The 17,187-nt window shown below is 38.1% G+C and overlaps 1 protein-coding gene across 8 annotated transcripts in view; it reads left to right on the top strand.

Moving 5' to 3' along the window:
• ralyla (RALY RNA binding protein like a) overlaps positions 1-17,165 on the top strand; it is a 72,571-nt gene extending 55,406 nt beyond the window's left edge. For 4 of the 8 annotated variants that reach the window (XM_086084662.1, XM_086084652.1, XM_086084679.1 and 1 more), the window contains 7 exons: positions 10,613-10,688; positions 12,053-12,100; positions 13,403-13,602; positions 13,958-14,059; positions 14,142-14,299; positions 15,060-15,097; positions 16,221-17,154. In XM_086084662.1, the coding sequence (XP_085940788.1) occupies positions 10,613-10,688; positions 12,053-12,100; positions 13,403-13,602; positions 13,958-14,059; positions 14,142-14,299; positions 15,060-15,092 (617 nt within the window). In that variant the 3' untranslated portion in view covers positions 15,093-15,097; positions 16,221-17,154. Of the gene's footprint in view, positions 1-10,612; positions 10,689-12,052; positions 12,101-13,402; positions 13,603-13,957; positions 14,060-14,141; positions 14,300-15,059; positions 15,098-15,910; positions 15,959-16,220 lie in introns of all 8 variants that reach the window. The other 4 variants (XM_086084624.1, XM_086084642.1, XM_086084632.1 and 1 more) reach the window with 2 other exon arrangements.
• The last annotated feature ends 22 nt before the right edge of the window (positions 17,166-17,187 follow it).

The raw sequence follows: 17,187 nt of genomic DNA, 5'->3' as shown, positions 1-17,187 counted from the left end.
AAGCCTAATTAGTTTTTTAATATACAGAAAATAAACAAGTTATTTAAATTGACATATTGCACCATCTTCTGATCGGATCGGTGATCAGTTATCGTTTTTTTTTTTTTAATTCACTGATCGGTGATGATTTCATAATGATGAGTAGGTGCTGATCTGGACAGTGTTTTTTTCTTGACAATATCAGTATCTTATTGATATTATTTGTATTAATTAATTCCGATTTTTTTGGTTGTCTTACTGACTTTGTTGCAGGATTTAGGCAGCTTTAAAGCACACATCAGTGGTTATTGAATGGGAAAATGATGTGCGTATTGCATGCTGTGTACTCGCCTTTTGATTGCTCAGTGACGAGTGGGCTTGCGTAAGACGGCTGTCAGGCGGTTTGTGCAACAACTGGAATTATGAATATGTAATAATGTCTGTCTGGCTACATAGGAACATTTGCTATTCATGGTAGAAGTGAAAAAAAATCATGCTAACTTACTCACACTAGCTGCAAACTACCTAAATTGGAATACACTCGGGATAGTACTAAAAGTAAGAGAAAATTATGTATTTTAAATAGCACAAACACTCCGAAATCAAACCAGGAATATCACAAAAGTTTGGCCAATTTTGGCTTCAGCAAACCTCACTGAAAGTCAGTTCAGCAAATGCTAATGTTAGCTGCTAATGTAGCTGCTAACTATACCGGGAAAGTAGCAGTATTGTACACTTAAGATAACGGTTAAAATAATAATAATAATTACAAAAAACACCTTTAAAGTAGCAACAAAACCGTGAAATGAAACCTAATTTCTCATGAGACTTTGGCAAATCACATATAAGACTATTTGCGCTGCTACCACATCTTCTGGTGTGCCCCCGTGGTTCTTACACAGTCTGACATATCAGTATTTATATCAACAATATAACCCTTCTTATTGGTAACCTTAAGACCATGACACAATTATTTATACTTCTAGCTCTTTCTCCCACACTGCCCTGTCTACGCTTCAGTGGAGTTTTACTAACATTTAAAATGCTCTTTACAGCCTGCAGTCATCACTGAACACGGGGAAAACTCAACGTACTGTACAATCTGTAACTTCCCGTAAATGGAGCACCCCGTCATTATTCTGTCTCGTAATGGTTCTGCTGTTCAACTTGTTACTTGTCACAAATATCTGAGAACCTGGCTTGCTAGCTCTTACATTTGAAATACACATCAACAAACTTCTTTCTATAGTAAAAATCTAATTAGGTGCCCAGAATAAATCCCCATTTACACATTCCGTTCGGCTGCTTCTCATTAAATTGACTGTCCTCCCTTGCCTTGGATTACGGACATGTACTACGCACTTTATACTTTGCACTTTATATAGATATTCAACCTGGATAGGCTGGCAACCAGTTGAGGGTGTACCCCACCTACTGCCAGTAGCCAGCTGGGATAGGCTCCAGCATCCCCGCAACCCTAGTGAGGAATAAGCGGTTAAGAAAATGGATGGATGGATAGATATTCAAAAAGTCTCCTCCACAAAACAGACACCATATACCACGCTGACCTATGATTGTCACCGAAGCTGCCTTTAACACTGTGAACTGTACTCTCTGGTCAACTGGACCTCTTTTCACTATACAGACACATTTTCTGGTTGATAATGTTACTATAAAACACTCATTGGAAAAACCCCACCTTATCTTTGCACTCTGCTCACCATGCATACAACCACCTGCACTCGGTGATCAGCCGGTGACTATAATAGGATTTTCAGTTTTATTTGAGAGAACTAGTTCATGTGCAGTTAAAAAGACCCACTTGTATTGTTTCACAGATATTGTTCAATGTTTTACAATAAAACAAGATTTGAATGCTGAAGGTGTATGCTGTTATTATGAAAAAAATTGGGATTGGCAAAAAGCGGGATTGGCAGTTCAGACTTTTTAAAAGATCAGTCATCAGTGATTGGCCGGAATCATTGAATCCGTGGAGGCTAGTGTTTGTGGATCTCACTCTGCTTCATCTATCCTTCCTTCCTTTCTTTAGTTTTTCCTGTGGTCTCTTGAGGTCTCCCTAATCTGTTGGAATTGAGATGTTTCTGTGGTTGGTGAAAAATTCTGGCTTTGTAACTCTGGGTGGTAGGTGGTGTCTGGTGCTGAATTTCACTTTGTTTCATCTTTCTTTCCTTTGATCCTTCCTCTGGTCTCCTGACAACTTCACGACTGGCGGGATTCTGAAGTATCCGGTTAAGGTGAAGGGTATGGGATTTTTAATAGCTGTCAGGTGAATTAAAGAGCATGCACACACACACACACACACACACACACACACACACACACACACACACGCACACACACACAAAAGAGTGAGATCAATGATGATGACATGTTGACTCAGTAAGACTGACAAATGAAAAATACTGAACTTTGTCTCTCAAAAAAAAGTGATCGGCTAGAAAATTGGGATTGATGCTATATACAGTATTGCATATATGCATATTGGCACCATATTTACTGGGGAAAAAAATAACAAAATGGCCTTCAAAAAAGTTTTGAAAAGTTGTCCTTTTTGAAGTGTAGTTTTCATCTTCAAAATGGATGACACATAAACAGCATTTTGCACCTGAGGGTCGTATACTGAGAGTTTGTTTTGCCTCTGGCTTGATTAAAAGGCCGTAGAGAGAATGAGTTATCATGAAAATGTTGCCTCGTCGGGTTTTATCCAAATGGAACACTAAATTCTGTAGTATGGCACTGTGCTCATGATGTATTAATCCCTTCAAATTCCCACACTTGGGCCTATCTCATAAAAAATAATCACATTAGGAGCTCAGGATGAAATTTACGGGCTGCCAAAGTGGCCATTTTCCTCACGAGGGCTCGAGAGCAAAGTACAGAGAATTCATTAAGAAAGGACGAGGTGTTGATTAATCCCACACGTCCCCTTACGAACATAGAGAAGATCATTCAATACAAGGTGGTCTCTCCCTCGCCCTGGACTTGATGGGATTGGCTGTTGTGTGTCTGTGACGGTGATGAATGTTTCAGTAGACGCATGACATTGTGTGCGGCTGTTTTGTTCATCCCTTATTGAATGTTTTCTCATGCATGTGGGAATCACTCACTCATTGATTTTTGTAGCGGCTGACCAATGACAAGTAAGGTACTACTTACAACCACTGGTCTTGGGGGTTGTAATTGGCATACAGATTGACCAATGATATTTGAGGTTCTTGAACAACTGCTGAAATGCGGGTAATGACTGAGATGTAGATTAACCAATGAAAAGTGACATGAACAAATGATTGCTGATGCTGTGAATAATGATTAACATTTGGATTGACCAATGATGAACAATTAACTTGAATGACTATAGCTGCGGTTTATGACTGACATTTTGAGTGACCAATGACGAGTAAGGTAATTGACCAACTACTGATAGAATGACTGACAATGAAGATGGACCAACCAATGTTGTGAATAATGACGACTGAGCTATGTTATTGACCAATCACTATTATTCTGGGAAATGAATGAGTGAGCCCTGTTAGGAGTTTTCCTGGCTAATGACATTTGAGACTATGCCTTATTCTGTTGGAATTGACTGCAGCGTTCGATATGGTGGACCACAATGGTCTGTTGACTCGTTTGCCGCATCAGGTACAGGCCTTCGTGGTAGCGCTGTGGTAGCGCTGAGCTGTGGTAGCGCTCCAGAGTGGATTATATCCTACTTGGAAGGCAGGTCTTTTTGTGTCCCACTCTTCCCCACTGTCATGCTGCATGGTTCAATTTTGGGACCCCTGCTGTTTTTGTATTTGCTGCCGCTGGGTTCCATCTTAAGACAGCATGGTATTTCCTTTCACTTCTATGCGGATGACAGTCAGGTCTGTATCTCGCTAAGCAAAATGTCCAGTTTTGTTCTGTCTGGAGGAAATCAAAGCCTGGATGGCACTGAACTTGAATCTCAACGAAAAGTTTAAAAAAAATTACGATGTTTGGTCCGAGTGGCCCTTGTACATTCCACCCTGTTGATTTGGGCCCCCTGGCTTCTTATCTAAAGCCAACAGTCTCAAACTTGGGGTTTAAATTGGGCAGTCATTTTAAATTGGAGCATAATTTTTTTTGGGGGGGGGGGCTAAAGTAAAGCCTCTCCATTCACAACGGTACTTAGAAAGAGTACAAAGTAATCCATGCCTTCGCTGGATTACTGTAATGCACTTTATTTTGGAGTCAGCCAGTCCTCCCACAAAGGTCCAAAATGCTGCTGCTCACCTCCTAACTGGAGCTCATATGAGGGAGCACATAACTCCAATTCTAATGACTGACATGACGAATGGGTTATGTAATCAACTCGTCAGTAGTGTTGTGGCTGTGGGTGATGATTGACATATAGACTGACCAATGATGAGTATGTGATGTTACCTTTTTTAATGGTGATTTTTATTTTGTATTTTTTTAACAGGACATGTGATATGCAGTCGCTCCACAATGTTGTGTGTGGCTAGTTTGTTGGTCCCATTTTGAATGTATTCTCAATCTTGCCACAATCACTCATTGAAAGTGTCTGCTTTGTCATGCCGTCTTTCCAAGAGGAAACACGCTCTCGGGTGCAATAAAAAAATGGAAGCGTCGTTGTTGCGTGTGCCCTTGAGACAAGATCAGGGATTATTGAAGTCTGGCCTGTCAGATTTACAGGGCACAGGGAACACGGCGTAGATTGAAATCTCGGGAGCGCTTTAGAAACGCATTTGTATTGGTGCAGGTGCTCTGCATGATCGCATCATCAAATGCGCTGCGCTCACCCTATCCCAAGAACGCCAGTCACAGCAGCCACTGACTTTGTTCTGACTTTGCCTGCCAAAAGATTATTTTGGGGGATTAACGTCATGTAGACTCTTATGTGGTGTCATACATCTCTCCCCTGTGAACACTTTGGCAAGTACAATCACCTGCACTCATCCAAAGCAATCTTATACAGGAGTTGCAGAAGAAAAAAAAAAATATATATATATATATATACATTTTTTTTATTTATTTTTTTTTATTTTGGGGGGGGGATTACGAGTCAATGTTTGGCAGATTTTTTTTCATTGTTTGTTTGCTTTGTGGACGAACCTCCAACTGTTGAGGACGCTGCCGAGTTTCCTGTTGCATGGACCCACTTAATTGGCCAGTCTATGTGTCACTCATTACCTGCAACATTAGCAGTTGTCAATTACGTCACTTACTTTTGGTTAGTCAGTCTTTTATGATACTGTAGTATCAGTTTTTATCTGTCACTGAATGCGTGTGACTTTTAAAAAGCGGGGCCTGTCCTCTAGAGCGACGTGGGAGTCAGCGTGTGTAGAGTTGGCTGGCGGTTAACTGGCGCGTTTGCTTGCCACACTGTGCTGAGTGACTCGGAATCATCTGTGGCAATTGGCAGGTCATGTGTGATTTGTGCTTCTGTTTATTTTGTAACCTTTATACGAAAAAGTGATTGCAAGTGCTACACCGACTGTGTCCTTGACCCAAGGTTATTTTAGTTATCGAAAACTAATTTTAAAAAAACCTAAAGCTAAAATTCAAAAAACATTTTCATTGACAAAATAAAATAAAAACAAAAATGCTTTAAAAAACGAAAACTGTAACTACATTTTACATTTACAAAACGGACTAAAATTAACTATAATTATGGCGAAAATGTCCTTCGTTTTAGTCTTTGGTAATTAATTTAATACATGAGCCTTTAGGGTTTATTTTAAATGTGATTTTAGGTATGTTTATTTTTCTATATTAAGGATGTTTAAAAGTGTCACGCAGAAGTGACATCATCTAGCAGCAGCCAATTTTGCGTGTTTGAATTTTGGCTCCAATTGAACCCATTTCATTGAACATTGAAATGCAACGCTTGGTAAGAAATGTGTTACTTTTTGAATTTTACCATCGTGTTTATTAAAGGTGGGGTCTTAAGTTCTCACTCAAAAATAAACACTTCTTAAACACTAGATGTATACACATGAAATCCTTTTAAACCAACACCTCTGGGCTTCTGGTAATGCGTGGTGGTGATTTAGTCATTTTTTTAAAAATAGCTCAATAGTGTTCATTCGGTAGTCTTACCGATTCAACATGTCATCATCATTGCTCTTTTTTTTGTGTGTATGTGTGCGTGCATGCATGCGTGAGTGCTCTTTAATTCACCTGAAACATATTAAAAATCCTGCATAGACAGAGTTGTGAAGTTGTCAGGAGACCAGAGGAAGGATCAAAGAAAAGAAAGATGAGACAAAGTGAAATCCAGCATCAACCGGACACCGCCTATCACCCACAGGGTTACAAAACCAGAATCTTTCACCAACCCCAGCAACCTATAAATTCCAACAGATCAAGAGACGAAAGGAAAAACAAAAAAAAAAGCAAGGATATATAGATGAAGCAGAGTGAGATCCACAGACACCAGCCGGACCAGTGAGAGAAGGATATTCTAGTTAAATTTCAGTAGATGCTGGTGTGGTGGATCTGGCATGCACACCCCACATTTAAATATTGCACACAAGTAATACACTTTTTTTTAACAAAAAAAAAAACTAAGCTTAAGCTAAGCATTTTTTAAATAATCAACACTAATAAAAACTACAAGAACCGCATTCAAAACTAATTAAAACTAACTAATAACCCTGCCTTGACATCAGGTAGAGGGATTGCAATTTGTTCTATCTTGTGGTTGTTGGCTATATTTAATTACTCTAGCTAACAATGCTTAGTTGCTTACTTTACCGCAGATAAGCAGTTGAGCAACGTAAGCTAGTTGTACTTACGCTTTTTTTGTTAGGTTTCAAATGATCCTTCTCTGTCTTTTATGCACTCTTTCCTCCTGGCTAGCACTTATTTTTCTGCAGCATCATTCCACTTGGAAAAATAATTACGTCAAAATCCTGCAATAAAAAACTCAATGCATAAAAATGGAATCCCTGATATAGTGAGTGGCAATTATATTTCTTTTGTAGAACTCGCAGTCTGTTAGTTCTTGTGCTGTACTGTAGTTACGACTTGAGCATGAGGAATTTTTTTTTTATGCCCATTTCAAAGCTGGACTTTTGGGGCTGCTATTGCTTAGCAACGGCGCACTTCCATCCGCTCTCCCTCCTCAGCTTTTAACGGACACTCACGGCAACAAGTACACACTTTTGCGCCATTTTTACCCGCATAATGAGTATAATTAATCAGGGGTGCCGTCGCGAAGTGTTTCATTTCGGAGTGCTTTTACGACCTGAGCGGGGAGGGGACCACAGGAAAGCGTCGTTTGTTACGGGAGCCATTGCTCATGTCTTCCTGCAGCCTAATTACAAGGATGCAGTTGTCCCTGTGCACCTGAGAGCCACTGATGCATCCTCCCTTCATCCTCCTCTCTTCCTCTTCCTCCTACTGCTTTAGGCCATCAGGGAGATGTGAGGAGTAGTCGTATGATAAAAAGAAAAAGATGGGCACTGGCTAAACCAATGAGAGAGATGACTTTTTTTGGCCACTTTTTGCTAGGCAGACTTTATATCTTGCCTTCGAGACGGCTCAGAATTTGGAACATATGAGGTCCAACCTCAAAGCAAGTTCCAGTCAAACATAAATTTAAAAAAAAGTATGCTAGCACCCAGAACTTCAACACTAATGGACACAGCATTCTATGCCAGAGTCTACTGGAAAACTAATTTTGACATCTTCAGATCTTCTGCGCAAGAAACTTCTTTTACAACAAGTTTCCCTTTCTGGTACAAAAACAGAAAGTCAGAGGGACACATGCAGTAGTAGTAAGGAGCAATATGGAAGTTCATTTTTGACCTTAACTATTATATTTGTGTATTTTTCTCTCTATTATTTTGTATATTTTCTCCATTGTTTTTAGTATTTCTGTGTTTTCCATAATTTCTTTGGTCCATAGAGTTTCGGGGGAGACATGGATCGGTGGTAGAGTGGTTGTCTCCCAACCCAAAGGTTGTGCGTTTGATCCCCAGCCCTTGTGATCATGTGGAAGTGTCTTTGAGCAAGATACTGAACCTTGTCATGCTGCTTCATCAGTAGAGAAACGAGTCAGTATTGAAGCACTTTGAGTGTCTTGTAGGTGGAAAAAGGCTATACAAATGAAAGCCTAAGCCCATATTTCTTAATACATCATTCTTGTGCTTTGTTCTAATGCTAAAATTTGTTTTTCGTTTTCAAACATATATTTGTTGTTATAGTTGTGTATTATTGTCTGTTTTGTAATTCTTAATAGTTTGTATTTTGTGTGTGTTTTTTCCCCATGTATTTTTTGTTGTCTGTTTGTAGTATGCTCTGCTATGATGATGATGATGATGATGATAGTAATATGTCTCACATCTAATATTTATTTTTGTGCTCTTTTCACTAAAACTTTGGTATTTTTCTAAAGCTGGTACATTTTTCATTTTTTATTTTATTCACTTTTTGTCTTGTTTTCTCTTTTTTTTGTAAAATTTCTGTAATTGTGTGTTTAGTTTGTATAATAATTATTGTGTATTTTGTTTGATATTATTAGATTTTTGCGACATTTTGTACTTTTTATCCAATCTTTGTTTAATTAGTTTGAATATTTATGTATTTTCCTAATGTATATTTATAATCAGGAACTGTTTGTCTTTTTGGTCATTTTTGTATTCATTCATTTATTCATTTTGCATTTATTTTATTTTAATGAAATACTGTTTGCAGTCTAATATTCAGTATTGTTTTCTCATATCTCTAAAATTTTCTCTAATATTTGTGTACTCTTGCCATATTGGTGTATCTTTTTTATCTAAATTTTTTTAGATTTTGTAATACAGTGCAAAAAGTCACTATACAGTCAACCTGCGCTGTTCATGGGCATATAGAGAGCAGGCCAACACACGAATAGTGAAAACCAGCATAGACATGTGGCGTAGATTGACGCCCATTGAAATCCATTGTAGAAAAAAATAAATAAATCAGACCCAAATAAATCTTCAAAAAACAGTGCTAAACATTCAGTGTAGAACCAATACCCCCACCCACCCCATTTTTATTTTATTTTAAATATCTTAGTTTTAAAAGAAAAAAACTGCATATTTGTGAATCTGCGGGTGCTGAAACGTGACGTGGGTGTCGACTATACTTCTAAAGGGCCTGCACTGGCAACAAAGGTTTGATTTAGCTGATGCTTTCAAGAGTGCTAAAGCTGTACCCGTACCAACTTCAGCCTGTTGATCAAATATAATGTTCGGCTTGAAGCAACCTGCCTTTGGTACTGGTAAAGCTTTATCACCCTTTGAAGCATCGTGTAATTGAGCTTTTGTTGATACTTATTCTAGTGCAGCCCTCTTTGCAGAAATGCCTGCTCTAGAAGTTTGGTGTTTTCAACAGTAGTGAAACAGTCCTTCTGCTGAGTGATTTGTTAAGAACAAATCTTTTTCTGAGAAACACACAAACACCAGGTTAGCGTGAATTGTGTTACACGTTGAAGCAGTGCAAGGTCAATAAAGCTTATCAAACTTGTGCCAAACAGCAGTCATGGGCAGATACAGTTCTTGCCAGGTAACAATTTCCCAGTGCTGTTCCAATGTCAACTGTAAGCTACAGGCAAGGAAGGGAATGATACAATATGCTGACACAAACTGGCAAGCCTGAGCTGTCAAATGCTGATGGCGTCATGTCTGTCCGAATGATATCTAAAACCCTTTTTTTTTTTTTTAAGTGTAGTGACTTGCAGTATGGGACAGCCTGTATTATGAGCATTTTTCCCGCACATGCTCCAGTTTGAGTGCGGTGGGAACCGTCTTCAGGCTAAATAACTCCCTCTCCCTTGATTGCCGAGCCTGTCAATATTTTATCAGTACAACTTTTTCGCAGGTGTCGGCGGCGGTGAGTCATCCGTCAGACGCACATCTTGGCTTGTCGTGTCAGGCTGTCTGCCATTTGTTTGCGTCGTCATGTGCGACCTTGAGCAGTTTACACTCGAGGCTGATTGAGCAGAAGCCAGGACATTTTTGGAGCGTGTCGAAGGAGCTGTCAATCATAACAATGAGACGGGCGTTGTGTGCAGATTCATCTGCTAATGCATCAGTGGGACTCATTTGTAGGCATGAAACGTTTTGCCGGTAAACCGTGATGACATTTTAAACGGTTGGTGTCTCCGTTTCTAATTATGATTATCATTAATTCCGTCTGAGAGTTATTATCGTCTTTTCTTATCTTTTGCGTGCTTTAACAGTAAACAAACTAATTAAGAAACAACGTATAGAAGAAGATGAAGTGAACAAAAACAAAATGTCAGATGCACACAGTGGATATAAAAAGTAAACACATCCCTGTTCAAATGCCATGGTTTTATGATATAAAAAATGAGACCAAGATCAATAATTTCAAAACTTTTGGTACCTTGGGTATCCAATTTCGTGCCATATGTGGAAATGTGTGTTGGTATGACAATACAAGTTGTTACATTTATTTTCACAATATTGTGATAATAAGTGATAACCATTATTTTTGCTTACGATAAACATGATATGAAATTTTCACACTGTTTCACCTTGACGTCTTAAGCAAGTTTTTCTGGCCCAAATCTTGACAAAAGATTGGTCACAGGGCTTATCTACTGCATGAATGTGCTTTGTTTCCCCAGATATCAACATGGCAGGAGAGCCCAAACCATACCGGCCCAAGATGGCCACCAAGAGGCCACTGTCAACCCTCTACAGGTTGGATTCTTCATTTCATGGATTAAACTCATTTTATTTCAAATGTAAGCAGAAGAGATGAGCACAAAATGTAAAAATGATAATAATTATAAGCAGGAATTTGAGATGTAAACATTTAATGCAAGCCACTGGATGTACGTTAAGAAAATCATAATGAATATATGTATACTAAAATATGATTATAATATACAGTAAGTACACATAATGCTGACAAGACAATATTGTTTTGTTTTGTTTTGTAATTCTGTTCAAATACTTTCTACCTTTAAGAAAAAAATCTTTTTCATCCAACATTTTTGTTCATTCATTTTTGTCTGCATCTTAATATGCGCTTTATAGCTAAGACACAATGCGGATACAAGATGAATTCATCCAACATTTTTATATTTTTGTCAATGTTTATTTTTTATCTCATATTTGCATCTTCATTTAATCTAATATATATTTGTGTATTTTTATATTTTTGGGAAATATTTGTGTATTTTTTGTCCAATATTTTTAAAATTTTGTCGTGACTATTTTTTTTCCTTCCCCTTCCCTCATATTTCCAACTGAAACAGAAACATTGAGCATTTTTTGTGTGTTTGTTTTGTTTGGTGTTTATATATTCACTTACAGTTTATATAAATTTTACACAACAATTCAACTGTCAATTAATTCAACAATATACAGTAAGAGCTTGATTTAACAGGCACAGAACCATTGGACCCCGGATTCAACGGACAAAAAAGTGTCCAGTCCACTCAAAATGTCGCTCCTAAAGTAGTTGTTTCAATCTTTTGGTTCCAGAATTGGCTACACTTCACCACAGCACATTTACTTGCACCATCAACAGGCATTGACAAGCACTTCCTATCATAGATAAACAGACATACAGTGGACTAGCGAAAGCTTAAAACAAACAAAAACTCACCAACGTGTAAACCATGTTGGCAGAGTCAACTTTTCCAATCCAATCAAACGATCTAGCCATTTTTAGGCTACGATTTTTTTTTTTTTTTTTTTTTTACAAAACAACAATTTTGTACTGTATTGGGTCTTTTTAAGCCACAAAAAAAGTACTTTTACAGATAATTGGTTCAAACTGACGACACCTTCCCCCAATTAGTCCGTTAAATCGAGGTTCTACCATACTTTGTACCCTTAAAGACAACTCATTTATGGTTGTTTTTACAGGATAATTTGGAGTAAATCCAGACTGCTTATTTTAGCCACCGGCGAGCAAGCTTGTCCAAACATTTGCTATCATTAAATGCCCTGTCAATCAAAAAGGGTTCTGATTATGTAGGAGCACTCCTTTAATCATCAGCCTCATTCAGAGTTCATCTGGGATGTCTAACTTCACTTTTGACTTGTTTTTGCAGTGGCTATGAGTTTGACTACGACTACTACAGGGATGATTTCTACAGCAGGTATGTTGTTTATTTAAAAAAGAAAAGAAAAAAAAAGCAGTCTTATTAGCTTTGATCAGTTTACTGCTTTTTATTGAAAGAGTGCTGCTATTTACACAAAAGAAAATATTTTTTTCTTGGGGTGGCATGGCTCATTGAGCGGTCTTCTCCCTACCAAGAGGTTGTGGGTTTGATTTCCTGGCCATTGTGACCATGTTGAAATGCCTTTGAGCAAGATACTGAACCCCGAATTGCGTCTCCGTCGTCATGAGGAGTCGGTGTGAAACGCTTTGAGTGAAAGCTCATTCATTTTACATTTTATATTTGAATCCTTTGCCAATGTGAGGCAAAACGAGGTATTAAATCCAATTTTAAATGTACTGACCAGACCTTGATTTTTGGCTTTGCATAACACACCTATTAAATACTTTATAAAAAAGGTTCCCCACCACTGCTCTCATATATTCATTAGAATTAGCATCCGAGGCAAAGCGAGCGTATTAGCATGTAGGCATAATGAACGTCATATCAGGAGCTTTTTATTTCTTCCACTCCGGGCTTGCTAATGACGCTTTTACCCAAGCGCCGACTGTCAGATTGTCCCCCGGCTGCTCATTGCTGTCTATTTATCTTCCTTTTTGACATTTTCATTGCTTTGTTTACTTCCTGTGCTTTGAATTATTCCAGAGTGTATGCATGTCTACTTTGAGTCATTATCTGTATTTTAGGCAGAGATGGAGAGAAGAGTCACTGTTTTGATGACTTGCGACTTGACGTGAAAAAAACTCGACTTGGCCTTATGAGTATGACAAGAGACAAGAGCTTGATTTATCACGATTTTAGAGCCGCATTCATTTTTTATGTACTGTACTGTCGATTTCTTATTTGGCAGGGCACTCTTTTCTGTGGTGTATCAAATTTAGACAGTGACTCAGCTTATGAGGTGTTTGAGATCTGACCTATCGTTCGGCCATTTTGGGGGGGGGGTTGTTTTGCCTTGACTTGCATGCACTAACTTACGATACAAGTGCTGTAAGAAGGGTGTGAACTAAACTCACTTCACAACAAGCAACACTTTAGCAAATTCTTCAAAAAAGAAGCTTCAAGCTTTACACGCGCCTTCTCCTTCGCGTATCCGTAGCAGAAAGATGGCGACAAAATATGTCAGCCTCCTGTAAGAAAATTTATAGTGGGTTTTTAAAATGAATGAATTATTAGTTCACTACTAGATGGCACTAAATTCTACACACTGTCCCTTTAAAATGTGTTTGTCCTAACATGGCTCATTTACATTCTGCTTCATTGTGTCTATTTTGTCTTCAGACTGTTTGAGTACCACGGTCGCGTGGTGCCGCCCACCCGGGCCGTCATCCCGGTCAAACGCTCTCGGCTCGTGGTGCCGTCTGCCCCGCGCAGGATCAAGTCTGCTTTCTCTGTCCGGGCCTGCTCTTCCCCATCCTCTTCCTCCTCCTCCTCTTCCTCCCGGCTTGTCAACGTCCAGTCTTCTGTCACAAAGCCCAAACGTATGTTTCCTTTTCAGCTTTTTTCTCATACTTTACAGCTACTAAGTGATTGTGTATGGCTAAACAGCAAGTGTCAAAATGGCTGCCTTCTGATATTGATAAAAACTGCTGGATTTTGCTGCTTAACTCATATTCCACTAACACAATATTAACCAGAATATCGTATTTAGACTAGTGGGGCTGCAGAGAACATATTGTCAAGATTTTTTTGGTGGGTTGACTTTTCCTTTAAAGAAAAGCAAAATGTCAATCCAAAAAGATGGATAAAGTGCAGTTTTTTAAAATTAGATTCTACTGACAGCCATCGAAATGACAATGAAATCGTAATCCTGCTGTTTTATTGGCATGTGCATAGTGAAGACAGAGCAGCTGCTGAGCATCAAAAAGGAACTGTCGCAGATCAAGACCAAGATCGATTCCCTGCTGGGGAGGCTAGACAAATTTGAGAGGCAGCATGGTAGGACATTAATTAAAAGTTACAGTACAGTATATGCTGGCGAAATTTATTCATATTACGTTGGGATTTTGTTGCTCTCCAGAGATGCAGAGGAAACACGATGAGGCGTGCGAGTGTCACCACGGCGACCAGGCCGACCACTCCGGTGGAGAGGACCTGGAGGCGGCAGCCGAGGCTGAGGCGGGGGAGATGACAGACGGCGGCGAGGATTATTTTGAGGACGAGGGCGCCGGGGACATGGTGAGATGTCAGAATAATAACATCCAATCTACAAAACCTGTAATAATAATACTGCTCACTTTTGATTGACAGTCTAATTTCAGTTTCCCACAGAAAATAACATCATAATATAAAATCAGCATAAAACCTTTATCAACTCTACAGACAATGTCTGAAGTCATGTTTCACCATTACTGTTAGCTTTAAACGATTTTTTAAGGGGGGGGGGGGGGGGGGGGGGGGGTTGTGATAAAATATCCTTGTTTGGGTGTCATAGCCCTGGCTATGACACCCAAACAGGGATATTTTATATAAAGGAAAGTAGTTGAGGAAACCGGCGGGCTTGTTGTCACATGAGTAAATTGTCACATTGCAATTATCTTCTCCACCGTAGGGCACAACTAAAAAGGGAATACTTGTTTCTTCCTTATAAGGTCAGGGGTACTATCTGAGAAGAGAATAACACGTTTTGAGATTAGATGAGTCCCAATTAACCATTTTGCACAACCTAAAGTAAGCATTGTTAATGTTATATATTTGAAAACCAGCTTCTTCCAGAAAAAATAAAAAATAATAACACACACACACACAAGTACTAGCAGTGATTCAAGCCCCAGTCTCCTCCCCTACTGGATGTAAAGGAACTATTATTATTATTATTATTATTATTATTATTATTATTATTATTATTATTATTATTATTATTATTATTATTATTGTTATTATTGTTATTATTATTATTATTATTACTACTATTATTATTGTGTTTTTGTAATTGCAGAGAGAGAACCACATATCAGATATCGACAACTGAGCAAGGTCAGTTTTGAAAGGACAACAATTGCAGTACTGAACAACACGTGTGAGCTTCTAAATGTCGCAAGAGACCTTTATTTTTGGGGTATTTTTTTAGCCAACTGTGGAGTGGCGAGGCAAGTCAAGGCAATTTGATCTCAATAGCACATTTCATACACAAGGCAACTCAGTGTGCTTTACACAAACAAATATACAACACCTACAAGCATCAATAAACACAACAGTTAACGACATTCGGAAGCAAAGCAGAGAAAACAAAAGTAACTTACAATAATTACAATACTACACGAACATACATTCACAGGGTTAAAACACATTAACAGAAAACTTCAAAAGCATTTAAGAGTAAAGAAATAAGAGTAGTTTTCTAAAATGATTAAAAGAAAAAATATGATTTAAAAATGTTTAGAAGACCTTAATCAAAGGTATAGGGGGAAAAAAGGTTTTAACCTGGATTTACTTTTTGACTTCACTTCTGTGGACAGCGTATTCCATTTGCGTGCAGCATAACAGCTATATGCAGCTTCAACATGTTTACTTTGAACTCTGGCTTCCATTAATTGACTCAAATCTGCAGCCTCATCTTAAATCTGTATAGACCAAGTTAAGCCCCCCAGCATTGTTGTTAATATTCTAAAATATATTTATAAAGTATTTTCTCAACCCCCTTAAGTATCGGTGAAGCCTCTCTTTACAATATACCGTGCTTGGCTTTTTCAATGTAAGGTGTTTTTTAAGAGTCAAAGCCTTTATTCTGGGTTTTTCGTGTACAAGGCATTTTTGGTTTATTTATTTTTATTTTTAATTTATTTTTAGGAGGCATCTATTTCTCTAACTAGACAGAGTGCACAGCGTTTATTAAAGGTAAGGCTTTTTTTTGGGGGGGGGGGGTTCAGGGAATGTTTCTCTATTTACATGCTGAGTATATACCAAGCATTTATTATTATATTATTTTATATTATTATATATTTTTATGAGGGGTTAGGCTTTTTTATTTTTTTTAAGAAGAAGAATACTGTATTTGTGGTGTTTCTATTTTGGCACAGATTTTCCACCAAGCTCATGTAACAACCTAAAAAAAAAAAGACAATCATTTTTCATGCAGCCTCCCTTATGTGTTTTCCAGTGAAGCGAAGGGAAGCCTGCGGTGCACAAAGATTGCAGAAGAGTTAACCAGCAAAGCCTCCATCTGCCAGGACTGTTTGAAATGAAACATCAGCAATGGAGGAAAGGGAACGACTTATTTGATGTGTGTTTGCCTCATCTGATTTAAAAAAACAAAACATTGACACTCCCAATGTGTTTGTCATCCAAACTGCTCGTGTTGAGCAGCAAGATCGAGTGGGAAAAAAAGCAATCGGCAAATGCTAACTTGTAAGTACAATATGCTGTGTGCTTCAGCATCTATTGTCTGTATTGTCTATAATTCTGTTGTACAGCAAATGTATGTTGAAAATATGAATGTAAGAGGAACACTTCATGTGCTTTGCTTTACCTGTACAGCCATTTTGTCTCTCTCTTTCTGTCACACAGTATCCATCTTACACTGTCTTCTTGTTATGTTCTGTCAAATAAAAGATGAATATTTTTTACAATCAGCATGTAGTACTAGTAACCAAACAATGTGACTCTCATGAATCATTTGTATTCATTGCTTTGGTTGTACAGCTATGGATATGAAGCGTTTTTGGAATAAACCAGTTCCTCCCATACAAGTTCCATTTATTACCAGGGTACATTAACTGCATTTTTTTTAAAGAGACAATGCCTTTGATTTTTTTTCTTTGCACACAAGTAGACAGAATAAGCTGTTCAATACAAGCAAAGCATTTTGAAAATGTATTTGGTGTTACTTTTCGTACGTTTCAGATTTTTGGGTATTGAGAGGCATGATATTTTTTTACGGTATTACTCACCTTTTAAGAGTGTCAGGATTTTATTTAACGAAAGGTGTTTTTTGTTTTTTTGTTTGTTTGTTAGTTGTTGTTGTTTTTTTTAAATGGATATCTGCATTTGGGGTGCTAACTTCACACAACTGCAGATATTACCTGCATTTATTTGCGATAAACTTTTCCCAACAGATTTTTATTTGG

This window comes from Leptonotus elevatus, chromosome 1 (genome assembly GCF_054856555.1).
Source record: "Leptonotus elevatus isolate MCC_2025b chromosome 1, RoL_Lele_1.0, whole genome shotgun sequence".
NCBI lineage: Eukaryota > Metazoa > Chordata > Actinopteri > Syngnathiformes > Syngnathidae > Leptonotus > Leptonotus elevatus.
Note: the sequence above shows the minus strand (reverse complement) of the source record. Positions and strands in the feature narration are given on the sequence as shown.